The sequence below is a fragment of the Pezoporus flaviventris genome, unplaced genomic scaffold, assembly GCF_033815535.1.
Source record: "Pezoporus flaviventris isolate CSIRO_AGI_PZ_B2104156 unplaced genomic scaffold, CSIRO_AGI_Pfla_v1 ptg000013l, whole genome shotgun sequence".
Taxonomy (NCBI): Eukaryota; Metazoa; Chordata; class Aves; order Psittaciformes; family Psittacidae; genus Pezoporus; species Pezoporus flaviventris.
Genome location: NW_026892561.1, coordinates 4,755,804 through 4,783,463, shown reverse-complemented (window position 1 = coordinate 4,783,463; position 27,660 = coordinate 4,755,804). Strand labels below are relative to the sequence as shown.

At 38.6% G+C, this 27,660-nt stretch overlaps 1 protein-coding gene across 9 annotated transcripts in view; it reads right to left on the bottom strand.

Annotated features, from left to right (window-relative positions):
- LOC133268341 (BEN domain-containing protein 5) overlaps positions 1–27,660 on the bottom strand; it is a 951,280-nt gene that overhangs the window by 351,324 nt on the left and 572,296 nt on the right. For 4 of the 9 annotated variants that reach the window (XM_061451274.1, XM_061451275.1, XM_061451278.1 and 1 more), the window contains 4 exons: positions 13,901–14,034; positions 11,823–12,198; positions 5,537–5,685; positions 800–1,013 (listed from right to left, as the gene is read on the bottom strand). The exons of 2 other annotated variants lie outside the window; for them this stretch is intronic. In XM_061451274.1, the coding sequence (XP_061307258.1) occupies positions 800–1,013; positions 5,537–5,685; positions 11,823–12,198; positions 13,901–14,034 (873 nt within the window). The remainder of the gene's footprint in view (positions 1–799; positions 1,014–5,536; positions 5,686–11,822; positions 12,199–13,900; positions 14,035–27,660) is intronic. 3 more of the 9 variants (XM_061451276.1, XM_061451281.1, XM_061451283.1) reach the window with 3 other exon arrangements.

Below are 27,660 nucleotides of genomic sequence, written 5' to 3'. Positions count from 1 at the left end.
AACCTAGAAATCAAGTTCCAGCATGTATTCCATGAGGAACCAGCTCTGTTCTGCCTTAAAAAGAAGCCTGAAATACCAAGAGAGACAGAAATGAATGCAAAACACAAGCATGATGATACAAGGGGACTGAAATTCACTATTCATTTTAAATAAAGGAGAAGGCCTTCTCTCTCTCAAAGTACTGCATACGTGGACTCAGGCTTGCACGTACTGAAACTGTCATTGCAATTTTTCCTACCAGATTCACACTTCCTGTTCAAATTTCAATTCAAGTGCAACAATTAATTTTTACTATTTCCATTTTCTCCTCTGAAAAGGGCAAAACTATTCTTTCTTGCCTTCGAAGGTATGCCTATTTTCTACAGTCACAGCTATAATGGTTTCTGTGCCTCATGCCAGAGTTAGTTATATTCTGGCTGAAAAAATGTGGTAAAGCTACTCTCAGGCTTGTTAAAAGGAATATATGCATTTAAAAAATCATTATGCTATAAATGAATTCCAGAACAACATGTTGTTCTCCAGGCTGAGAGTCCTGTCCTGCAAGTGATTTAAAGTGATGATCTTCTTGAATCTTACTGAAGTCAATGTACAACTCTTCAGCTGTGAAGGCCTGCACTGTGCACAGCTATTGCAATGTGTTTTACTTTTCCTGTATACCTATGCGCTTCACAACGCAATAGCAATCCGAATTACAGTTTGTAATCAGTTAATTTTATATGAGCTGAAAAGAAGCATCTTTCAACTCAGTGATTAATGGTTAAACTCCAAAGCAGGAAGCAAAAGTTTTCAAATAACCTACCTCTGACAATGCTTAATTTGTGAGGTGAGAGAGGTGGCTTGGGAACGGCATCTTTCTTTTTTTTGGTTGCAACTCCTGTGACACTTCTGTTCTTGAGAACATCTGTTCCCCAAATCATAACCGCTAGATTTTTTGTATACTTTGAATCTCCTTGTGTTACTTGCAGCTGGTGCCATTTCTCCTCATCTACCCAAATTCCACTGCCAAGATGGACCTAGAAGGTAGTAATAATAACAACTTATCTATGGTATGTAGCACACAACAGTATCCAAGTGCTGTAGGAACATTAATATTAGGTACTATAATAACAGTAATTAGGGCTGAACAAATCCATTTTGCCTGATTCTGAAACTTCTCCAACTTTGTGGGTTAGGGAGTTAAAGTCAACCTCTTATATAATATAGTTCCTTTTTGTATTCAATTCTTCTTACTTTTTACTTCCCCCCCCTCCCCCCCATAACCTATCTCCTGAAGGACTATAGTCAGGAAGAGATAGAAGAAGGAAACAGTAAACACATCCAGTATTATAAAGGTATGCACAGCACATAAACCAAGCAGTTGCACCAGCCTAATTCAGGAACAAGATGAAACATTGTCTTTGATATGAAACTTTCCCTTTGGTTGAAACAGTCTTTACCCAGCGTATTTTTGGAGACAGTAGAAAGGAAAATACTTTCTAAGTCATATCCTGTATCTGTGGGCAAAATTCGGCCTGATTGTTTTAAGTAGCTAGAAGGGGAAAAGGGATTTTAAGAGCCCCAGTTTCAGTATAAGCCAAGAGAGACTGGAAGCTTTGTAAAACTTCCAATTCCATTATGAAGTTTGTACACAATAGGCAATCAGTCTATCCAGGTGAATACCGTTTTGTGATAAGGCAATGATCCATTGCTGCAACATCATAAACTTTCCATTATTCACACAATGGGGAGTAAAGATATTTCATTAGATTTTCAAGTGGTAAAGCAAGATAATATGGGAAATGCGGTATGAAGCCATTGTAGTCTCTCCAAAAGGAAGCTGCTTGAATCTAGTTGTGCTTATTAGTCTTGCTCAGCACTGACTGTGCTGGGTTGACTCCCACAGAGCTATACCATCTCTCTACCCCAAGATTCCCACTGCTCTAGACTTGCGATGAATGCAGGATGAGACCCTGAGTACCATCCTTAGGCTGCCATTACGTATGTTTGAGCTTCTAGTCCTGATAAACAGGACACCATCAAGCAACAGCAAGGAAAAGAAGTCCACCAGTAATTAGCATGGGCCTGACGTGAGTGCAACAAGGACATGAATGCTGCCTCTGTGGGAAATAACAGAGAATACCTCATACCTTGTATATGTATGCTCCTAATTCCTGGAGCATCCAGGAGTCCATCACCTGAACTATCCCTGCACACAGAATGTTTTGTTCACATGCTGATGAACTTGATTCAGTTGGGCCCACGCTTGCTCATCATCCATAACAAGCTAATGCATGACCTAACTATTCTAATTACTGATATGAGTTCACTGCACTGGAAAGGAAGAAAACAGAACTTACTTTCAGATAATCTGTAAAAGTGCAAAACACAAAAAATATGTATCAGTTAGATTGTTTTATGTAAAATTCAGGTTTCATAATATCTCATCAAATGGAGGTCCTTTTAATAAAAACTGCCTCCTCATGATCAAAAAAAATGAAATCCTGTGAACAAATTCTATGACAAAACTGTATTACAAGACTCTGCTTGCCTTCACTGTTTTGCTCTTAGTTTTTTGTGGTTTTATTCCCTTCATGTGGCATTACATAAAGTGTGCCTGCTACCCATACAGATCTGAAAAGTAACACAGAAGTCCCATTAAATGCAATGAAAATCAGACAAAGCTACTGTAAAATTTTATATACTCGTAATTTTACTGCCTGTATTCAATCAGATACCATTTCTCCTTTAAACAGAAACCCGCTTTAATAATTAATAAGGGCTATAACCCGAAGAAATTTTTTTAGTGCGACTGCATCCTTTAAAAGCAACTAGCTGTTTAAAAACTTAAATAGGAAAATATGAATGCTTTGGCTACCAGCTACTTTATAAGAAACAAATGAGAAGTCTAACTTCCTTAGAGTATAAAACCATAAAGCAAGCTGCCTCTCCAGCAGAATTTTCTAAGCTAAAGGGATTCTAAGAAGCTTTTCACAAGTCCACATGGTATTTAGATTCTGTAACGGGCAGAAATAAAACTTGTAAAAACCACAATATGAACATCCCTGTTTTTCTTTCCTTCTCTTTTGTTAAGCCTCTCTGTAAGTGCTTTAAAAAAATAATAATCACACTCTTTTGGTGCTCTCTACATATTTTATAATACAACTTCAATCAGAGTGAGCAGTCTGCTCAGAAAACAATCACAATTATAATTCAGTTATTTCTGGTTTGATCTTGGAAAAAGTTATCTGTAAAAATGAGTATAAGTTACTTAGAAAATAACTAAGATTAGGAACGTTGTGACATGCCAAATTAGCACGTCTGTATCACAGTAGTTGTAGAGACTGCTGTATTTGATCAAAAATCTGACTCCCCTCTGCTAAAATTAGGGCTTGTCTTCACTGAAGATTTAGTCTCTTAAGCAACTACATTATTCGTTAGCTTTAAATTACTTAAAAGAAAACAACAAATTACAGCAAGTATTTTATTTACGTTTCAGACAGATCATCTCTTCTTTGAACATGCTTCATTTATTTAAAAAGTCATCACTGGTATGAAACACCTATGGGAATGGCAACTACATGACAGACAGCCACAGACAGAGAAATCTTATGTCTCCCTTCTATTTCTAGCAGTGTTATGGCAAGGAATTTAATCTGTCAGTGTCTCAGTTTACCTCTCTGTAACTCAGTACTGTTTCCTATTACTCCCAAAGCTATGGGAAGCTTACTGTACTCCAGATTCAGAAGCCCCTTCCTTCTTGCTGGAAGAGCTGCCCCTGGGCCAGACCCTTGGCTTGATGAAATCAATGGGAACTTTACCACCAATTTCAGCAACTGCAGAATCAACCTTCAAGCACAATGCAACAGAAACAACAGCAAATTCAAAGCAATGCTCACCCCTGTAACTGCGCTAATGTGGACAACGTATCTAAAATGTCTAAAATGTACCTCAGAAGATGAACTATCTTTTTTGTTGGCTTTTTTTATCTTTCTTTTCTTTAAATGAATGCCATAGGCTCTTTTTCAGTAACTCTATTCTCCCTCTGGAGGGGAGAGATTTATCTGCTTTGAAAGAATCCTACTAAGATCAGATCAGATGCCACAAAGGGCAAGATTTCTAAAAACGTATTTCAACTACTCCAGTGGTGCATGTCAATAAAGCAATAATGAAAAAAAGGCATAAATAAGGAAAACTGAGACACCCCACCCCCTCCCCATCACTCAAAACACATTATTAGTTCACATTTCTGGCATCTGAGCTGACTGAAGCCCCAGTAAATAAGCAAATTTAAAGAAAAAATAAAATTACAAAAAGAAAGTTAAAGATATTATTATCTGTAAAGACAGAGAAAACTTCAGCAATGGAAGTGCCAAGAAGGTGGCAGATGAAATAATGGTCAAGAAAAGCTGCATACAAATACTAAAGGACGTGCCCTATCCCACAGACCTTAAGCGAAAAAAAAGGAGGTAAACCAAACTCTCACAGCAATATATTCTAAGTTTTCATTGCACAGATATGCACAAAATATACAAGCAAATGACATGTTAAATACATTAGGTGAGAAAAGCTATCTGAACCAAATACCTGTCAACCTGTCACGATTATACTATTTCTCACATACATCTTGTCCCCAACAATTACGTTAAATTCATCTTCAAGAATGACAGACACTTACGCAGTCAATCTCTTAACACAAATCTGAAAAAGTAGTATTTCATGCTATTTCATCAGTAAATCTGCTGTATGACAAGGCTGAAATGGACACTTCTTCCTTCAAGGTTCTCAGGTTATGGTACCAAATGCATATAAATCCTAAGAAACAGGATCTGCATAGGCAATTCTGAAGGACATGGTTTTGTAAAAGAAATGTGATGCTGATTTAGTGGTAATGGCAACAACTATAAAAGCAGGTAGATGAGCAGACAATGTGTTAAACATGCTGAAGTTTGAAGAGCTATCAGTTTGGTGCTGGCAAACTATAGCTACATGGTATTTTACCAACTTTATATAAGCTACTGGAAAGTTGCATTACATTAGGCTCAATTCAGTGGCAATGCTCCTACCAGACTGAAAGGAGCCCATTTTCATTCCAGGGTTCATAATTACCTACTGGACTCAAATTCAAGCAAAACATGAAGGCATCTCTGCATTTTGACTACAGCACATTAAAACATTAAGGACCTTTCAGGCAAAAGTATTTCTGTTAAACAGACTAATGTAACTTTATAATGTGGGCTACTGACTTTGGACTGTATTTGGTGGATTTATTTATGTCACCAACTGAAGACTATAACAATTTGCTTGTGCAGCATGTATATTTAATATCATATTCTTTGTGTTATCCAGCATTCAATGTTCTCATCACTGAGGATAATGTTCTGTGCTGTTCATGCTTATGTAATTTCATCATTCTCCTCAGCATAATAGCACACCTTTATGACAACTGAGGAAGTCTGTATAAGCTGCTACTGTGCAAAACACCTGAGATCATAATTCCACAAGGAAATCACCTGTTGGACATTTACAAATTAATCATGCTATATTTAATTTAAAATACCTTTCCATTCTCGAGAATATACTTGTCCATTACTGGAACAGGGGCAGGATAGTACGTTGATGTGTTTGCTTCCTCACTGAAGGTCTTCTGTACCTCGGGTTCAGGCTCAATTGGCTCTGGTTTTACTTTTTCAAGCTCAATGGCAGGTCCTAGACAGTTAAGAAAAGAGAGCTGTCTGCTATCCCAGAGAACATGAAATCAATCACTTCATCACCCAGGGTTAGCATAAAATTGCATGTTAGTCATGTTCATTTTAAAGTCAGAAAGAGTCTAAACCAAAATCTTACTTCTGAACACCAATCAATAAAAGCAGGATAAGTAACTCTGCTTTATAAACATCAAAATGTTTAATTTTAATTTAAATGTTTAATTTTATTTTTAAAGCATACAGACAATTACAAATATGGGTAAGATTGCTTCAGTGCACACTACGGAAATTATGCTAAAATGAGACTGAAATTATAAACCAAAAGCAACAATAGTAGTTCTTGAAATAAGAATTACTATATAGTTGCATAGAAACCTGCATAATTTACTGTGCTAATTACACAAGTTATCCATGTAGAACCAGAAATTTGATAGAAATTTGAAATCTGTTTAGATATAACAGAGGTATATTAAAAAGTGATGATCTACAGAAATGCTACAAAGGAAACAGGCTACTTAGCTAAAGTATCATGCACAGGGAGTATCCAAGGTGAAAAAAAAAACACATAAATTAGAATTCTGATTGTCCGACCAATCCAACACATTGTAATAAACAAAACTTAAGCACAGATTAAACAACAGAACACTACTAAGCATGTATTTGAGGCTTCAAAGCAGGATAATTATTTTGTCAGTCATCAACTTTTCAAATTAAGTTTATAAAGTGTTTCTAAAAAGAAGAAGAAAATGAAATATCTTGCGATCTGGATTTCATCATTCCATTCATTGCAGTGGTTACACCAGAAGTCTAGGAACAGGCTATGGTCCCAAGCCTATCATTTCTCTTGATGTCTGTCTCTATGATCATGAGAAGCTCCAGCAGTCACTGAAGTTCCATGCAGGGATGGTGGTTTGTTAACAGCAAGGCTGCCAGCTTAGACCCATGGCACCATGGTAATCAGACACTTGCAAGCACTTTAAGGATAAGCTCACCTGACTGTAAGAACTATATCGTACCTGGTTGGTGCTGAGAGCATTGCAGCACTCTGTAGCCCAACCTTGACACCTTTCAACAAATAAGAATTCAGTAAGCAGGTCACTGTCACGGTTCAGCATCCCTCCTCAGTGTTTGTGCACACAGACCAAGCCCTGAATTGATCTAACTCTGCAAGTCAAGCTGGCACCAGAACTCATGTCTTCAGTCACGTATCTTAAACAGTTCCTGTACCTGGAACAAGCAAAGCATTCATTCCTCCTACTTTGTGCAGTTTCATGTAGAGATTATTATACAGCAATATCAACATTTCCTCCACTGTCAGCACTTGACATTTACCCTATAGATTATTTCTACACCTACATAGCTGGCTAAATGTTCTCAGCTGACTGCCACTTGACACTCAGCAACAAGTAAAAGTTGTCTTGGCAACTCAGACAACCTTATACAGCAGTGCCACCAAAAAAGAGTATCTTAAGAGTCATATGCAATGCAAGCATTGCACAAGTAGAGAAATCACAAAATACACACCCATTGGCATTACAATTTAATAGTAATCTTAATAAGCATGTCTACTATCACACATACACAATGGTACTGCTGAGACAAACTGAACTTCCTAAACTTGAGACTACTAAACTGATTCAGACTAGAGGAAAGACCTGGACTGATTAAACCACCTAAAGCCCACACACATCTTGGTGCGGGCACACCTGAACAAGCAGATGCAGTGATGTAACTGCCAGTGTGAACTTAGGAAGAGATCTTTTAGTTGTTACTTGAAGAAAATATTCTTTAGCCAAGCGCTAGTTTGAGTTTTCTTACACTTTGAAAGTCACCTCGAAGAAGACAGCTAAGTACAACCACCTTCTTCCAAGAAGGAAACGTTGATCTCAGTTTATACGCTTTTACTAGTTGCTATTTAGAAGTCTGATTTGTTTATACTCATATATTGACACAGCTGGGATTTGGTTTCCAGAGTTCCCCAAGAAAAACAGCTGAAGTCCACAATAACCATAGCTCTAAGAAGTCAGGAAAACCTCCGCCGCAATTCATGCTTTACTGCTTGCTTCGAAGTCGCCAACAGATTTTTTTCTTCCCAAAGAGCAATCTAACTAGGTAGTCTTCACAGCTACTTTCACCAACTACTGAGGACAGCATTTTCCACCCTGCATGTTGTGAATTAGATATGCAACCTGCATTAATGCCTCACTGCTAATGGGAATTTGCATGCCCAATTTACCATACATCACACTTTAGAAGTTCCCTCTCTCTGTAGGTCTCATGCTGTGCATCTCACTTTAAAGATGATGAGACATACAAAAATATATGCCACTATCTAAAAACTTAACAGTGATATAGTAAGGATCATAAAAAAATAAAAATAAAGACAATTCTCCAGAATGCAAAAAGGAAACAAATGTTTTATTTCAAATTTTTTCTCCTTCCGACTGTAAAGTTCCCACAATCTCTGAGGGGCCAGCAACTTCAAATGCAGGATGAAGAGGCAGAAGACTTTCCTTCATCACCTCTTTTCCTAAAAAAGCATCTTAGGCTACATGCTACTCAAAAAAAACAGTAAATAAGCTAAAATAAATTAACTGATAAAGTGGTTGACATACATTTGTAAGCAGCAAGCTGTTTTCCACATGGTCTACCAGAATTTGAACAAAAACAGGAGTCTGAGAAGTGGCAACATTATATATATGGTACTTCAAGTACTCACACTTGATAGAAACCTTGGATTTCCGTTACATCAAAAAAGTTAACTCTAGAAAAGCTGAATAATAGTAATTCCTTACATGTGGTGAGACACAAATGGCATTTGTACTCCCTATCCTGATGGCAGTCCCAAAACACCATAAACTGGATCACTGAAATTAAACCGGATTAAGAATAACCACTTGAGGGGCTATGTGCATGTTGATGAATTGGACAGAGCATTGGGTGACAGAGCCTAGTGTGAGGCATCCCTGCCCATGGCAGGGGGGCTGGAACTAGATGATCTTAAGGTCCTTTCCACCTCAAACCATTCTATGACTCTATGAATGAATGTTGATGAATGAAAATTAATATATTGCCTGACTCTGGAGCAACACTACATCTTAACAATACAACATGAAAATGAAGTCTATCATGGGAACAAACGACACCCAAACATTATCCCTGATAAAACTTCACTACTTCTGGCTATGTACAACCATAGCAAACTGCACAGATCTTACCCTGGAGACAATTATTTTTTTTTAAGTTACTGAAATTTTTCTTTTGCAAGAAAAGAATTGGGAATCTAATCCCAAAGCAGGAAAGGGAAAAGTGGCTTTTGACGTACACATTTTTCTGGGAGCTCAGCTGAGGGATTCTGTAAGCAGTTTAACGACCGTCATAACGTTTCCCCACTGCTTTGGTCCCTAGAGCCTTGGTCAAATGCCTGCCTCCTCCAGGAAGAGAATCTGTTGGCCAACAGCTTATCAAAATCATAAAGAAGCTTCATTATATCCACATAGATCAGTACCTATTTTACTACTGTCATCTGCTGCATGTGCTTTCAAGGCACTTTTAAAACAAAGAGCAATTCGGTGTCACCATGTGTAAGATTAAGAACCTCACTCTTCCCACAAGGCTGGCTCAAGTTTAGTAGCAGAGATGAAGGCCTATGTCTCAAGTAGAATACATTGACTTCCAGCTTCTCACTGAAATCAACATGTTGATGGCATATTAGGAGACTGAATACTTGACTGAATGTTAGCTCAAGAGGCTGTTCTATAGCTGATCTGCAAGTTTAAAATGGCAACAGGCACGCATTTCCCACAGCTGCAATTCATCAGCACAAAACAGCTGTCATCTCATGCAAAGAAATCAGAAGTCTCCAAGGTGAAACAGAAATGCAATTAGTTTGCATTAAGTCCAGCCTGCTAGAAGCGGAGCAGAACATAAATTACATGTAATTTGAAACTCTGGGTTTAAGAGATTGCTGCAACAACCGAAGATGAATTTGGGATTTAATCTGTTTTCTGAACAACTTTCAGAGATTACTCACACACCCAAACATAACTCATTTATAAGATGGGAAAGTAAAGACTAAAGAAGTCTTTACATATCTATTTCTTGATTAAAAGTAGCACATTTTCATACCATCATCAGACTCTAATTTATAATGTGCTGAAGACATCTTCCTTTCTAATCATTCCTAAGTTTTGTACTCATCTTTCTAAAATCTGGTTGTTTCTCTCTACTGTTAATAAAGCTACAAGGAAAGGCCAGAGTCATCAGCGGTTAATAGATTTGAGTCTCAGGTAACACACCCTGTGAAGGACACAGCCCATAGGCCCAAATTCTACCTTTGTCATCCATGAAAAGTTCCATACAAATAATAACAACATGGGATTTTTTTCAAAGTTACCTAAAATTCATATTTGTCCAGATAAGTGATTAAAACAACTTGTCTTCAGTGTAATCAAGAACTATTTTCAGTTGTAAATCAGGTGCTAGAAGGATACAGAGGAAATACAAAGGAAATTCAAGCCCAGTATTTAGAGAAGATTCAGCATCTTTTCCAAGGTTATCTGGGTGGGTTTTCTTGTCTTTCCTTTTTCTCTTTCTTTTCTTCTAAGCTTTCTTGACTCAACACAAGTAAAAACAATAAAACAATATATCCTTTCTTAAAGTGAAAGGAATGAGACAGAATTCAGAAGCTGTCTTCGTTTCATTGATGGTCTCACTACTCAAACTGCTGTCAAGTTTACCAACTAAATTGGTATTCACTGTTCAGCCCCATTGCCTACTAACATCTGGCTGGTGCTCCATTCACATAAATTCCAGCTACTTGCAGATGAAGAAACATCCTTCCATCCAAGGAAAATTTTAGAAAGCTCAGTGGAATCTACTGCCAACCACATTGTGTTTTTCAGCCTGTGGAACCCTTGCCTCTTCAGTTTTATTTTAAAACTTAAACTAGAATGTTTATAATAAGCAATGACATTTTAATTATGCACAGTGTAACAATAATGAGCATTCACAATCAGACACCCAGTCTGAATATCAGACGCTACTTCAAGAACCTGGCTCCAAACCTGCAGGCACACCTTAACACATGCTACAGCACAGCACATGCTCTCCCAGGTTCAGGCTGGTACATGAACGTAACTCAGACCCACATGCAAATCACATGCACTCATTCGAGTCAACTAGAAGAGCCAGTACCCAACTTACATGCAAAAATTAAGTTTCCAGATACACAAAGGCAGACGTAAGAAAAAGCATGCTAAGTTCATATGCACAAATTTTAACCAAGTTTCAGTCACCGAGCAAATCTTGAACACAGCAGTACCACATTCTAATAGCAAGTAAATATATATTAGTAAAATATCTGAAGGTATTCCAAGGGTACCATCTTCAATGAAAAGATGAACTTTTTATTTTGTCTTTTTTTCCCATTTATTCCAACATAATGGTTAAATAATTGTTATAAACCAAAACAAATGAGCAATTGACTCAAGATATTTAAAAGTTAAATCCAAATTACACAAACCTGCATTTTGTAACAAGTGCTGATGAACGGGACACTAACAGGAAAAGTTATTTTAATGTTTCTGTAACAATCCATTATTTTTCAGATAGCACGGCTGTTTAAAGCCACTGCTAAGAAGTCAGGAATATATCACATTCTAATGAGCTACTAATGGGAAGAGCGGGCAGAAAATGGAAGGTAACACAGTCTCTTACATAACAATAAACAGACTCCCTAACTGAAAAGAATTGTTTTAGCCCAAATATTCATTCCAGTGCCTTTTCTTTCTTCTCTTTTTTTCTTCTTTTTAAACTGGAACATATTGGTGTATTTTGCAGATAACGTTTTATTATCTTTTTCAGCATATACTGGAAGGTCAGCGACTCTTTAAAATACAGCTGCTTAAAATGGAACTCTGATTCAACCATACCAACAAAGACCTCTACTATCATTAAAGAAAAACCCAGACGTACATAGCATACAAATTCAACACATATTATACAGCCACAGCAGAAAAACCCTTTTAACATTCAATGTCCAGTTTAACAACTGCTATTCTTCAAATATGTTTCCGTTACTACTGATCACACTTGCAAAATTCATTAAAACTAGTCCCATTTAAGTCCAGCACTTACCACTACCTAGTCTTAGAAGCAGTACATCCTGGAGTCTCCTGTTCAAGTCTCTGAGCTCTTTCATTTCTGACACGAGTGCCCCATACTCCTTTAGCTTCTTTGCCTGTTGCACAAGCTGTCTCCGAGTTCTCTCAAGCTCCTGTTGAATGTGTCTCATTTCTTCTTGTTGCTGTTGGTAACTCCTAAGCAATTCTTCATACAGGATCCGAGGAACTACAGCATCGTCCATATTGTTCATGCCTTCTGAAGACTCCATAAAAGCCTCCTCAGGGCTGGAAGTATTACTGAGACTCATCCCATTTTGTTTTTCAAGGCGAGCAACAACTGCTTCAATGCTTTTGTGTGTTCCTTCACTTTGTTTCCTCCCATCTTGTCTCTGCGTGTGACAATAAAAAAATAAATCAATTAGGAGAGCAGTAAGATGCAATAAAATCCAAATTCTTCAGACTTGGGAACTGTTAATATTCTTGTTTTCCAAAAAAAGCAAGACAAAGTCTGCCTGCAAAAAATGTTTTGCCTAACAGATTCTTGTGGATACACATCATAACTATCACACACATGTAATTCAGCTAGATGCTGAATATATAAACTTCTGAGGCAGTTAAAGGCCTTTTTTCCTGCATTTGTGTAACACCTGCAAGCTCAGTGTATATATAGGTCACTTGATTCCCTATATAAAGATAACAAAATTCTCAAAAAAAAAGTGGCTCTGGATCTCTTTTGCTTTAAAGTTTACCCCTAACATTTAGATTTCTGACAGCAACTGACTTTCTGATAAACAAGGGAAAGAACCAACTATGAGCTATGTTTGTCACCTGTAATGACAGAGATGAAAGTGGCATACTGCTGTTTTGCGAGCAGAGGGCTTGTCCTTCCCACCCTTTAGGAGACAAAACCTTCTCTTACTACTCCTCTAGCACATTCACCCAACTGCCTGATGCAAGTGACTGAGTTAATGCAATCAGCAAGCACTGAAAAGGAACTGAAAAGACAGAAGTTGGACACAGAAATTTATCAGCCACCTCATCTCCCTCATCAGCCGATTCCTTCTATATTAGTACTGCATTGCAGAGGCTTCATGTCCTTTGAACTCTCAGCATAAATTTACCTTCAGTTCCAAACGCTACAAATTAAAGCACACTTCTTTTCTGGGGTCTGGATAGGGCATTAAAACATGACAGTAGGGGTAAAAGTCACCAAGTTTTATTGGCCAAATACGGGAGAAGCATTTGAACTTCCAAGCAAGTGAAAGGAAAGCAAATGTAGCTCATAGGTTAGAGATAAGAAGCTGACACTATCAATTCCCATGCCACAATATCCATAAGTAATGTAGCAGAAAATGAGACTATTTGATGTTATACCTGTCCCATGCATATTCTAAAAGAAAATTAAAAAAAATAAATGCTGTCCCACCATAAAGAAATGTACTAGCATCATTCCTACAGCTGCAAAACACATGAAGCCACAGAGCAGTATTTTATTATGAAGGTTGGCAGACTTTTAAAGAAATCATCTGATATCAAGAAATAAATGCATTTACATAGTGGGTTTCTGGCATCTGGACCTAAAAAGACAACTGGCACTTATAATGGAGGGATGCAGTCCTGTCAGTTGTTCTTCTCACTACTGCTGTAGTTAGGAACCCTCAGCACACCCCTTCCAGTTCCAAACAAGCAGCATGCAATAGGTCACAAGTGCCACCGACAGCAGCTGCTCGACATTCATGTAACTGGTGACTTTTAAGGCATTCTGGGCCAAAGTGGAAGAGCAATTACACTGTGCAGATGGTATACACAGAAAAATGTTTGATTGCACATACAGCAGGTTCTGAAAACCTGTATTCCTGCCCCCAGCTCCCAATTTGACCCAATTTCAGCAAACACAATGTTTTAAGGGGATTAAAAATTCCAGGCCTGCTTTTAAGCTATAGCGTCTGTATATACCCCAAGCACTTCAAAGATAAAATATAAAGAAAAAAAAAAAAAGAGAAAAAAGGAAAAAATATAAAGAAAAGTCAGGAAAAATAATAATAGTAAAAAAAGAAATAAGAATTAAAAAAAAAGGTAAAACTTCAGTACCTTACTGTGTCTAAGCTCCACATCTTCTTCCCCATAATCTGTAACCTCCCCAGCTTCTTCTATGTGATTGAGAGAGAGTTTGGGGATTTTAATTTTCTTCTGCATCACACTGTTCTCAAGGTCAGTTTTGTCCTCTAAAATGTATATTAAAAATAAAATTGTGTTACATTAATCAGTATTCTTACTTCCAAATACTACACGATTTAGGCAAGATCAGTTAAAGAAGAAAACAACCCTCCCATGCTCCAATCCCTTCATAATACTATGATCAAATTAAGGCACAGTAACTCAACTGATGCTCTCTAGAGTTTCAACAGGGGATCAATCTGACCAAAGAGAAGAATAAATACTGTAAAACGCCAAGCTGAATTCATGTGAAGGATCAAAAGTGTCAATGAGCAGCTTGTATTATCACTAAAAGTTAAAGATGCTGTAAATGAAACAACTTCCTAGAAACCATCTGTATTGGTTTAAATTATGTTTACCAACAGTATTTTCATATTCACAATCCACTGAATCCATTACAGTTCAAACTGTGCTTAGGTTTAAAGAGAAAACAAACTCGGTAATTCATCCTACACCCTAACCATCATCTGTCAGCAGTACAGATCTATTTGCACACTCAGCAGATTCTGCTGTTCTGCAAAATGGAGGGCTGGAAAAGGGGATGCTTCAGGACAGGTTGAAAGGGCATTAGAGAAAAGTTGCATCTGGACCAAGTCTGTAACAAAATTCCCATGTGACCCCTATTTCATTAGTTAATGTACTAATCCTTTTTTTTTAAGACACACAAAGCCAAGAAATGGTTATACTACTCTTTGAATCTCATAAAAAAATGAGGTAAAACATTTTCTAGTCTAACATCTCTCACAAGTAAGTGCTTCAAAGCATTATTCTTAAAATAAGTTTGAAGTACTTTAATATTCCTGAGAAGGTACATAGGGGACAGGGAATCAAGAGTAAATAAAGTCTCCTCAAATGTGATCCATAAAATTCTTGCAGAGCAAACAAGGTCTAAAAAGATTCACAAGCTTGGTTACCTCTTTGAGACATTGACAAAGAGAAACATATTTAAACTCTGAAGTGTTGTCTTTGTGCATTGAAAGCTTATGAATAAGAAAACATTTTGAGTCTTATCCACCTGCAAACTGCATTTCACAAAGTGTCCCATGAATATCTTTGAAAGTGCCAATAGGGATGACATTTGTGAGTGCTTAGCTGCACTGACTTTTGCTTTCTCAAATTAGCATCTCTCCACAGGACCTCAAAATGGTTAGTGTTGACAGTGTAGAAAAGGGAAACAAAGGTAAATCACTGTTTAATGAGGAGCAAGGCATTCATTAGAAATGAATTACACAGATGAATGCAATTCATTTTGTTACAGATAGAAATGGATCTCTTGTAGGCAAATGCTGATATTACAGCCCAAGGCTATGTAAAGAGAATAGGCACAGAACATGCAGAATAAGACATTAGACAACCTGAAATGAAATGCAGATGGTAGCAATAAATACTAAGACAGATGCAAAATGAAAGAGACAAACAACAACAACAACAAAAACAAACAGCTAGGCTTATTTTAGATCATTCTCCATTCCCCAGAGCATCACGGATGCTTATCCCAGTAAGACAAAAAAGCAATCCAACTGTTTCAGTTCTGAAAAATAAACCCCCACATTTTCATTTATCTGGAAAACACAGGTTCATCAGAAAAGCGAGGTAACCCAATTTACTCTCAGAGAGCACAGAAGAAATTGAGAGAGCCCTTCCTAGGAAAAAAGCCCTACACGTTTACAGACTAAAGGACAGACTGGTGGATATTGGTATCTTCCTGGAAGGGATGGAATTTAAGAATAAATAAATCCATATTGAATGGGGGAAAAACCTAAACACAACAACAAACTAACTTTTTCTGAGACTATGTATTTTGGGGCTTATAGACTAAAGAATCCTTTGCTAAAATATGTTCTCACAATTCCTTAGAGTAAGAGCAGCACATGCATCCTGCAGAACCACCTTCTCTAAACTGTGTGGCAAATTATGTTCCCTAGAACATGCAGATGGAGCCCTTCCACATTTAAAGAATGCAGATCAGTTTCTATGCTCCAAAATAACCCTTGGCCACACAACAAGATGGACACAATCCAATTACTTCGCATAGTTAAAAAAATTGCTGGCAACTAGATGAGGTCACCAGTAGCCAGAGCCTCATGCAAACTGGAAATGGACACCAACCATCCTCATGGCCAGGGAAATGCAAGTCTTGAAACGCTTACGGAAAGCGGCCACAGAGCATGTGCAGACTAGAGTGGAAGTCAGCAAATCCCCTCTGACAAATAAAGCAACATTAAAATAAAAACAATTTGGAAGAACAGAAATATTTATATTTTGATGTTGGCTTTTAAAGTCAATTTATAAAGATTAACAGTTAAGAACCCATTTTGTGCACTGAACAACAGAAATAAAAGAAAAATGCTTAGTTTGGGGTCAAAAAAAAAATACAAATCATAAGAATTCTTCATTCTTTCCACTACTCTCCCAATTTCTTATTTTACCTATGAAATTCATGTTTGTAAAACTTCACTAGTGCACAGAAGGTAAAAGTTTGCTTGTGTACCTCCCAAGAGAGGCTTAGTTTGTACATTAGTGGTGTGCAACTATCAATGCGGTTCTTTCATGTTTGGCAACTTTCTTCATTTGACTTTCTATAAATGAACCAGTAAGTTTAAGGAAGAAGCTATTTTCTCCCCACACAAAATTTGAAGAAACAATGGTAAAAATGAGTTTATATAAGTAACAGCTCAGTAGTCAAATGCACATGCTCAATTTAGTCAATGAACAATAACTTCATGTTCCTCTGCCTTCAACAATACATACAATATTTTCTTACATGTGCTCTGGTCTTCGTAGGCCTATTTATACCTAACACAATTTATCCAGTGTGCTGGATATGAAAAGGCCTTTTGTTTTTCTTTTTTTTTTTTAAAGTGCATTTCTAACCTCTGTTATCTTCTGCATCAGCTGCAGACAGAGCCAGAAAAATCTCATTCTGAATTTGAGGCTAATGATGGAGTACTGGCTCTTGTTCTGTAAATATTAATGGAATTTGGGAAGGGGGGGGGGGGGGGAGGGAGGGAGGGAGAGAGGGGAGACCAGGGGAAGGTGCAGGAAAGGCATGAACATGCATTTAGAGCATGTTCTTAGGACTCTGTTGCTGTGCCAGCCTACAAAAGTACAGGCACAAAAGAAGAATCCAGGAAAAAGCAAAACCTGCACGATTTTGAGCCAGAAGAAAACCAGGATATGAACCAACACCTGGACAAGCTGCAGTCCAGCGCCTAAAGATACCAAATGTGCTAAGAGAGAGAAAGGCAGCCCTAGAAACACTAGCTCACAGCCTCATTTTGTACTGACTTGACCTTTGTCCAGAGTCATTTCAACCTTGCTACAAGTTAACAATTATACCTTCCCTTAGGTGGCCATGATCCCACTGTCATAAAGTTGTGTCTATTGCTTTTCCTATATATGGAATAAGCCAGTCAGTGAGAACTGGCACTTAACACACCTAATAGGTACTTGTAACAAAATACACAGGGTAGAAGCATGATACTAAAATGAACAGTATTGATTGTCGCTTTAAGAAGGTACATTCTGGAAGATCCATGTAAATTAGGAAAGATTACTTTTGTGCACAGCAGCCATAATGCCAGAGAGAGAACACTGTACTCTGTGATTCAATATACAGAATAAAGCATGCTGGAATAACTGAACTCCAGGAAAAGGTCAGACTTGGAGTGAAACTGCCGGTCAACTCCACAAGGTACTGAAGCACAGGGCTCAAAAGCAAGTGCACACGACAGCACCACTCCCTGTAAAGCCACCTACCAAAGTCTTTTAGGTAGTCAGAAGAAAGTGAACTGCTGAGAAATCTCAGAGTGGCTGGGAAGACATTTGGCCTCAGCAGTGCTGAAAGAAAGAAAAGCCAGAAAAGCAACCCTGCATTAGAGGATCTGTATCAACCAGCAAAGGATAAACTGTTCCTGGAATGTTTTCTTCTGACAGGTCTTCATTTCAGTGTCAGGATGGGTGGTTTAGGCCAAAAGGTAACAGCTTTAACTCTAGAGCAGAAGGGAACTGAGGCAAAGTGACTTTAACAGGGCAGGAAGCGAGTTGGTTAAATTCAAGTAGAAATATGTTAGTGCTCTAAGACTGAAAACCGTATCGTGGGATGTCAAGTAAACCCATTTAAATCTCAAAGCCTCGTTAAAACATTCCTTACTTTCTAATTTTGAAGGACTGAACAAACTAATCCCCTAAAAAAAAAAAAAATAAAAAAAAAATCAATCCAAATGTTGGGTTTTGGGTTTTTTTTCCACCTTTGGAGTAAAAGCTGGAAAAACAGAGGAAAAGAACTCTGCACTCCAAATGGATGAGGGACGTTGGATGTTAGTCTGGGATCAGTCCAACTAAGAGGCTTGGTAATGCTATAAATCTTACAGTTAGAAAACAAAAGAACCTTGAGCAAAATCTGCCCTTCCCCTAAGCCTTTAAAAAAAAAAAAATCCACCCCTTGTGAAAAATGATACACTGACAGCTGAAAAAATTCACCATCACCCTTCCCATTTCCAGGCATATACCCAACACATATGGACAGCACCTGTACAACATTTCCCACACACTGCTGCACTGAACTGCTTTGCTACTGATTTAGCCAGGTTGTTTCTACACAGCAGGTAACATCACCTACCTCAGTAGTTAAGTGTCTTTTACTTTATGAACTGTAATAACCAAAGCAGAAAACCAACAACCAAAGGCATACTTGGTGCTTTAAAGCGAATGCACACACCAAGCACAATGGGGCATGGATTCCTAAGTGCCACTTAGACACAAATAAACAATAATCAATATTGCTGTGACTTGGAAGGAAAACAGCATGATAATGAAAAAAGGAAAAGAGCCACCCAGATTATCTGAAACTGGAAAAAATAATTATACTTTCTTAGCTGATTTACTGCACACATTAAAGAAGCACTTCAACAGGAAGAACAGATTTCAGAAAACTTAGTGATTGTGCAGATTCAAGATATTCACAATACAGAGGAAGAAAAAGTTGTCTCATAAAACATCTCTGCGCTAGGAGTACACTGAGTTTGAGACCTCTACCAAAGAAGAAACTCAGAATGACAGTGACAGACAACACAGGGTAAGGGACAGCAGTAGAAATGCAAACGTTCTTTGAAGAGGACAGGTGCCGCCAGACTTGGCGCAGCTGAAAGGAGGAGGGGGTGCGCAATAGAGGGGTCAGCAGGTGCTGGCACAGTGAGCTCAGGATTTAGATAGTATAATTTACTGTGTTGCATTTTTTTTTCCCAGACTAGAGAGCAGCTTTGCTGGAAGGAGAGGGAAAAAGAGGATTACAGAAATAAACATAGAGCACAGTGACATGAAGTATATTTAGCTGGACAAAAAGGCAAAGCTGAGTGTAAGCAACAAAGCAGATGAAGTATAAAGGACAGCAAGACTTTGGGTTGGGGATGAAAGAAAACCTCTAAAAGCAAGAGAAATGGGCAAAAATGTTGGGCCACCCTAAGCAGGATGCAAAAATGCTAAGGATGTAAAAAAAAGGAAGCTCACAACAAATTTAAGTGAGAAAAGCTAGGAATAAAAAGACATAGTTGTCATCTGGGCTTAGCATCACTCCCAGAAGTTCAAAAACTAAATAATCCTAAAGCACTTCCCCAAAAGAGATAAAACAACAACACAGAAGCAAGTGACAAGAAGAATGTCTTCAGAGCACAAAGAAGAGTGAGCAAATTAGTCAGGGAAGAACAACGTATCAAGTAACGCTGTGACAGGCAGGGCGAATAAGCACCTGAAGGTGAAGACATGCTCTTGAGGAACTGGCCAAAAGGGCTCTTAAATCTTGTGAAGTGAATTTCAATTAAGTGTAAAGAACAGGAAACAGAGTGAAAATAATTCTTAATCAAATTGGGAAAAGGCAAGATAGAAAGGCCTTAAACTACCGCTTGGCAGGTTTAGAGATGATGGGTAAGAAGGATGATGTGCCAAAAGCTTACATCAAGACTGCTCACTGATGATGGAGAGAAAGCCATACCTGTTCAGTGTACAAAGGCACAAAAGAAGGAAGAGAAGAAGTAAGGAGTCAAACCCCTCCAAAAGCAGAGGGCAGATTATATAAACTTCAACCTCTTAAGTTCTGTCTGAAGCCCTACATCAAGACGTGCTCTCCCTCATTAATATTCAGTTCAGTAATACCAGTAGGTTCACAGAGCATGGACCTGCTGCTGCTCTCTCAAAAAACACATGCCAGGGACTGAAGCAACGTTGAGGCCTCAATGCACACTTTTTCCTTTTGTGAAGAACAGAGCTATCCAGTTTAATACTGGATATTCAGATTATTTTATAACACTCTCCTTTTCCACATGCTCATTTATCAGCACATTATTCAGATTTACTCCATGTCAGCATTTACCTGCACTACATGAGAAACTTAAATATAATTTCTTTCTTAATTTCCATTATTATTATGGAAATCTATTTAATTCAAAAGTTAATACAGAGCGTCTTCAAAAACAATAACCAAAAGAAGCATGGCTTGAAACTAACACAGCTCCAAATAATCATTATTCTTTTATTCTTTGTCAGCACAACTCTCCCATCCATTTAAATTTTAGTGGTATTAGTACTTGGGTGCAGCAGAAACCAATGGAGCTGGACAACTAAGTTCAGAAAAGGCATTACACTGAGAAATAGGAAATCATGCTCTTTACAAGACTGAGAATAGCTTTAATCCTGGACCCAATATTTACTGAAATACTGACCTTGAATAACTCAACCTTTCCATCTTCCTGTCCCTATCTACCCCATTGAAGAGTTGTGCTGATTTGTTAATATTTGCACAACACTCTGAACATGTTGAACACAAAGGATTATAGCTGTTACGGGACAGGTCTCTTAATCCTTTCTGAAGCAAGTACAGTAATACAGTATTATTGTTAAATTAAAAAGAAGAAACCCTGAAAACAAATAGGATGTTAAAATGCTATCCTTTAAAGCTTTGCTCTGTGCCTACATAAGAAACTGAACTATGGCATTTATTTCTCTACAGTTTTATAGTGATAAAATATTTTACAAAAAAATATAATAAAAGCTATGTCCTTCTTTTAACAGTTCAAAAGTTCATTTAAAGGCATCATCAATCTCAATGACAGCTAAAATTTGGCAATCTGGCTGCCCTGACCAGTCAGTCTGCACCATACTGTAAAATTTTATTAGGACCAAACCCTGATTTCATGATCACACAGGCCACAAAGACACGGAGATGGTGCTAACAGCTATTCACCAGATAAAGCAGTAGCCTACAGAGAACACTCCAGGAAGCCTCCGCAACTCTCTACCCAAGGAATGAGCTTTCTATGGAAATAGCGGGCAGATTCACGCATTCTTTAGTTTCCATACAAAAATTACAATGTGGTCGGGCCTCTACTATTTTTAAAGGGTTTCTTTAAAAATAGCAACTAACTGACTGACTGGCACTTTGGCAATCCACTGGGAACAAAAAATATTTTACTGTTAAATTATGAAAACAAAACCATTAACTTACATTTTTTTCCCTTTTCACTCCCCTGCAAATTTTAGCATATTTTAATTAGTGTTAGTTACCATAGCTACCATAAATGTACTATCTTTGAAGTCAATTTTATTAAAATACTGAAATTCATATTTCCACTGTATCGTAGAATTAAGCCTACACAACATTTACAAGTGTAACTGGTGCTATGTTGTGCCACATATGTACTAAGACCAAGAGAAATAACAACAGTGTAAGTCACCTGTATGTCTTTTTATTATACATAAATTACTTGTGACTATATAGGATGAAGCAAAAAGCATGTGTGACTGAGGTACAAGCAGGTCAGTTGAGGACATAAAGGACTTCCCTCCCTCCCTCCCCCCTAAATTTATTTCCAGAATAAGCAAAGTGATACTGGAAAATATAACTAAATATAATTTTTGCACAGATAAATCTCAGCTTTTTAATTTCTTTCTACTGGCACTTTATACTGTTGATGACATTATAACCATCACCACTATCATAAGGGTTACTCCCTGCCACTACTTAAAAGCTTCAGTTTTAAAAGTTCCCAGAAGTTTTCACTGTTGCTGTTTAAGCTTTGAACGAACAAACCATACTAAGAGTTCAATGCTGAACAAACAGAAATGACACAGAAAAACTCCAAAAGTTGTGCCTTTGTATTAAGCCCTTCATATTTTAGATATGCTCCTACAGTAGAATTTAGAAGGGGAAAAAAACCCTCATGACTCCTCACCCGAAAAGAGTTAAAAATAAAACAGAAATTGATCAAATGAGTGTGGAATTTAGCTGTAAATATTCATTATGAATACTGCCACACTTGTATTCGGGACTGTATTTAAGAGTCCAATGTAGTTACTCTGTTAAACAAAACGATGTGGTGAACCTCTGCACAGAGCCACATCTCTCCCCTGCTGAAAAGGTAACACAGCAGTAGCACGCCAGTTCAGCACCTGACAAAGTCAGCCATGCACCTCAAATATCACGGTAGAAAGTTAACACAAAACCAAACCCCCCCAAATAGTTTGAACAGGTTACTTCAGCCCTGCCTAACCTGCTGGGCTTGGTTTCTCTCACAGTGACCACAGAAGGCCATTCACATGGCAAGACTCAATGCACAGGTACTAGCAGACAGCACAGTCAGGAAGAGCTGGGCTTGCTGCTCAAGGGCAGTGACATACAAGCTCATTGACTGGTACTCCAGCACTATCCCAGGAAAAATCAAAAGGTCTGTAAGGAACCACTATCACTACTGGAAGGTTCCATACGGCCTCCTCCTGGCGCTTCTTTACACATGGCAACGCCTGGGATCACCCAAGAAGCAGCTGCAGGCATTTTGTTTTCCTGGTGCCATTTCTCCCCAGGCCCCTGTCATCCACCATATGAGCTGCAGACCATGATAGGGGATAGACCTAGGAACAGAGAGTTAGCTAATGCTGTCCCTACCACAACAGTCTACAGGCTGTCCTGGGAAAGGAAATGTGACGTGGACTTTGTATGAACACAGGATGGAGCACAGGTACACATGGCCACAGCTATGAACTGCTCTACATTCTCCAAGTCCCCAAGCTGTCTGAAAAGCACAAGGAAGAAAAAAACCCCACGCATGTAAGCACAAGGCTATAGGAACAGCAATAAAAGTGCTGTCAGTTACATATCAAGACCACTCCCTGGCCTAAATTTGGTGTACAAAATAATAATCAAAGATCTCATCTTGTAAATTTTCACCATTTCTAGCACTTGACTTCCATTAGCTACCCACCCGGAAGAAACCTGCTTCAAGTTCTTAGTGTGTACGACCCTCAGCCTTACTCAAACTTCAAGTCCTAAAATCATTAATTTAAAGTTGTTCTGAGAAAAAAGGTTTTACATTTTTCTGAGCTACACAGCAAAGTACCTTGCCATGAGCTTCACAGGCTTTTAAAGATTTTAAAAATCACTTTACCTATTTTAGTAAGAAGTGGACCATAACATTTTATAAAGGGACAAGAAAGAATACAGATGCACACAGGTATTAACACGTCTGCAGTGGCAGCTGGGGAATTACTGTGAAAATGTGATGGGGATGTGTTTGTTATGATTGTGTGGGTGGTAAATGTTAAGGGCAGCAGCTAAAGAAAGCAATTATTTACTGTAGTCAGTAAAGAATGCCTCCAGTTAGAAGATTGTCCCTATTACCTTAATACAGATAGCCCAAAGGAGTGAACTTTAAAAAGTCCCTGAACCCGAGTTAATTCCACCTAATGCTCAGCACTTTTCCAAAACAAAAAAAAAAGCTCTAACAAGGTAATCTAAGAACCACAAGGTACATATGCTTATAGACAAAATTCTGCTAGTGACTGTACTGGACAAGTGTGCAAAAATTGCAAGGGGCACACATATTTCAAGAGAGGGATCAGAAAAACGGTGTTTCAGCATTTGAGGAGAGGACAGAAAACAAGAAGGGTGCAGGTGATCAGAAAGACTCAGACTTCCTGAAAAGCTGTCTGTTATTTCTGTATTCTCAGCAAGACAGACCGCTTAACATGCCACCTCAAAAACAGCTATATAGGGAAACTCTAGTCTGCTGAGCTACATTTTCCATTCAAGAGGTAAATAAAATAATTCGTTTATTACTACATAACATCAGTTGCCTGTTAAACAAATGCTTAACTTGTTATGGCACAAACCATTCATTTTAATATGCTTTCTATGGCTCAAAGGTCTAGAGCTGTCTTAGTTGGGGGTCAGCCTTTCTGGTCTTTGGCTAACTTTTGAAAAAGCTGAAGGCTCCCAGACAGACACATACCACCACCAGCAGTTCCCAACCATGCACTCATAGACACAGGAAAGGTGTGCAGCCACTCAGAGTTCATCTATCACTCTGCTGTAACACTACTACATATTACATCTTACTGCAGTTTTTCAAAGAAGACAGTATTTCTCAAGTCTATCACAATTACTTAATGCTCTGCTCTGAGCAGGCTCACCACACTTCCTTTTGTTCTATTTGTGATACCTTTACAGCAGTGCGCTCTCCCTCTGCAGCCACTATAATATTCCTCACAGGTGTACAGGCTTACAACTATCCAACCTCATCACAAAGGATCAAAGAATTGCTTCTAGACTCTCTGAAACAAGGACAATTGCCAATTGTTTCGTGAACTCTTTACACAACCAATGCTCCAATAAAACTTTATACTATGGGCATAAACATGTACTTACCCCTGTGAGAACTCTTACTTTACATGGGTAAAAGTTTGAAAAGTGACTGAATTTCCTTAAACAGAGAAAAGGAAAACCCTCTTCAAAAGAAAAAAATCATGACTCTAATACAGGTCTTGTATCTCTGTTCCTCCTCTACTCCTTCATTTTAGGTCACCAGAAAGGAAAACCAACTGGACCTATTTCTCAGACTGCAGTTAACCCCCACTGCATGGGAAATGTTTAATCATGAACATATAAATATATATATAAATAGGTACAACTTTGCTTACTTGAGCAGCCCTGTTAAGTCAGTGTAAGAAAACTGGTCACCACTCAAACCATAACAGGATACTGTTCAGGCTCGAAAAAAAGAATTACACTTCCCCCTTTTATTCTCTTTTATTGTTTGTTTAAGTTAATAACTGTACCATGGCTTTGATCCTGTTCCTAATGGGGAAACCTTGGACCAAAGCAGTAAATCCTTGAAGTCACTGATGTGCTAATTTGTTCAGGTAAGGATTCCTTTCAATAAATTCAAAATCAACTAGGTATATTTTACATATAAAAGCAATTTTATAAACACTATTTACCTTAATAAGGCAGGCTGGAATCCTTTAGAATGCAAAGTTCTATACTAGTATGTGAAACATTACTGTAGACTTGTAAAATTACTTTTTTAACTGAATAAGCCGTTTGCATAATATCAGACTTGTAATGTTTGCCATGAAAAGTTGTCATAATCTGTAATAACAGGTTGGTCACTATAAACTGAAAATTGTGCTAAGATGTCTTCATGTAAGATCAACTTTTCTCACATGGCTTTAACCATAATAAAAACAAACACCAACATGAAAACTTTGGGAAGAAAGTGACAACTTTAAAAGGAAGTAACCTTTTGTATACAACAGACTGTGCAATTCAGCTATGGTAGCTTTATATGGTGCAGGCTGAAAACAAGCACAGAAGTAAAGATTCATTTGGTGTTCAGGTGAGAAGTTTTCCAAGCATGCAGATTATAGATCTAGCCAGATACATTGAGATGTGACAGATGTAACAGAGATAGCTGTATGTTTCCCTGTGTTCCTGGCTCAGCAGGAGAATTTCCTTTAGAAATTAAAACCTCTGGGGAACAATTAGTGCAAGTCACTAACACAGGTAACAAGTCTTGTTCTCTAGAGGAAACAGCATATATGGGTTTGTTCTGGTTCAAGAGAGAGGAAACAAAGAAACTGTACAGGAGAGCACTTCTCCTGGGTACAAACAGACTCCATCTGCAACAAGGGAACTGACAAAATAGGCGCACTTTCAGCTGGAAAACTGAGGCAACCTGGTAGGCTCAGCATGTGAGCAAGTTACCTATTCTTAAATATTTCTCTGAACTATAACTCTTAAGTTATGCTGAGAGGTACATGAACAGAGAGAATACTGCTGCTGCAGTTCCCAAGTGAGAAAGAGGAAGGTGAAGTTCAACTGGGATGAATGCCCTTGAGAAGCAAACCCTGAATGTTGACACTGCGGTCTTCCATGGAAGTGATAGGTAACTTCCAAGAAATGCTTCAGAACCCCGTATGTCCCTGCTATAAACAGGGCAGACAAAACACAGGCTGGCACAGGACAACAAAAACTAAGCAGGAGGATTCACTTCTCTGCTAGGCTATCTTATTAGTTGTCCTCAACACCTGGAGTGGCAAATGTTCAGAAATCAGTACTGTTTTACTGGGAAATGATACACGTTTGCCTGTTTCTTGTTCTTTCCAGGCATTCATTTATGGATACAACTAGGAACAGGATAATGGTAAAAGTCACTGTCTGAGTCAGGGATCAACTGGCCCACCACCAGGCTGAGCTCGTTTAAGGGCTGTTGCTCTCAAAACTAAAATTAAACTAATACTAGTTTTACGTGACTAACACAAAGTTACTCTGTTTAGAGAGCAGAACTCAGTGTTGCCTTCTCCAAACTCAATAGTGGGGGCAGAGTTTTTTAAGCCCATCCCATATTTGGGGAAACAGACAGAATGAATTTCCCCAGGACAGGACAGAGCCAATGTCCTCTTTGCTACACAGACTGACATTTCAAATGGTCATTGCCATCCTTTAAAAGCCTACTGGGCAAGTCTGCTAGCCAGTAATTTGCTACAAACAACATCAAACTTCTTGTCTACATCAACTCTGCTTATGGCAGCGTGTTTCTGTGGCTGGAAGGAAACTACAGAAAGTCTTCATGCTGCCAAAGAGTCATGATTTGGGGACATACAAAGCAGAAGTACTATCTGAATTCTAAGGACTGTTAAATGGACAAAATACGGGTTTATTTCTTAATCTACACTTTAACAGGTCCTCTTAGCTACAGTGGCATTCCTAAGTTAAACACGAAACAAACCGAATGTAGCAAACCCAAGCTTAACAAGCGTAGTTTCTGAAGGTCTGGTTCCACTACTGCCTTCCAATTTGTGAAGTCACTTAAACTAACAAAGCGGATATAAACCAGTACCTCTCTAATTTGGCAACCCGCAGCCAAGCTGCAGAGGTACATAAATGACTCCATGCACTATAAATACACCGCCTATGAAAACCTTAACTTTTTTTTTTTTTCTCGTTTGAAGTTTGTGATTTCACCCCGCCGCTGTGCAGCGATGGGCACAACACGGGGCTATTTCAGAACCCGCTCCAGACGAACACCACACCTCGGAGCCCACACGGGAGAGTTGGCGTTGCCTCCCCCCCAACACACCACGACCCCTTCTCAGGCCTGGGCCCTGCGGGGATGGATGGAAGGACCCCCCCCCCCCATCTCCCGCCCCTCCGCGGCCCCCGCCCGCCATGTGCCGCCCGGGCTCTGAGCATGTGTCGGCGCGATGCCGCCCGCTCCCCTCCCCCGTTGTCCCTCCCTCGCTCCCCCACCTCAGCGGGGTGGGGGTCGGCATTTGGGGCTTCCCCAGGCCCGGCACCCCCCCCCCCG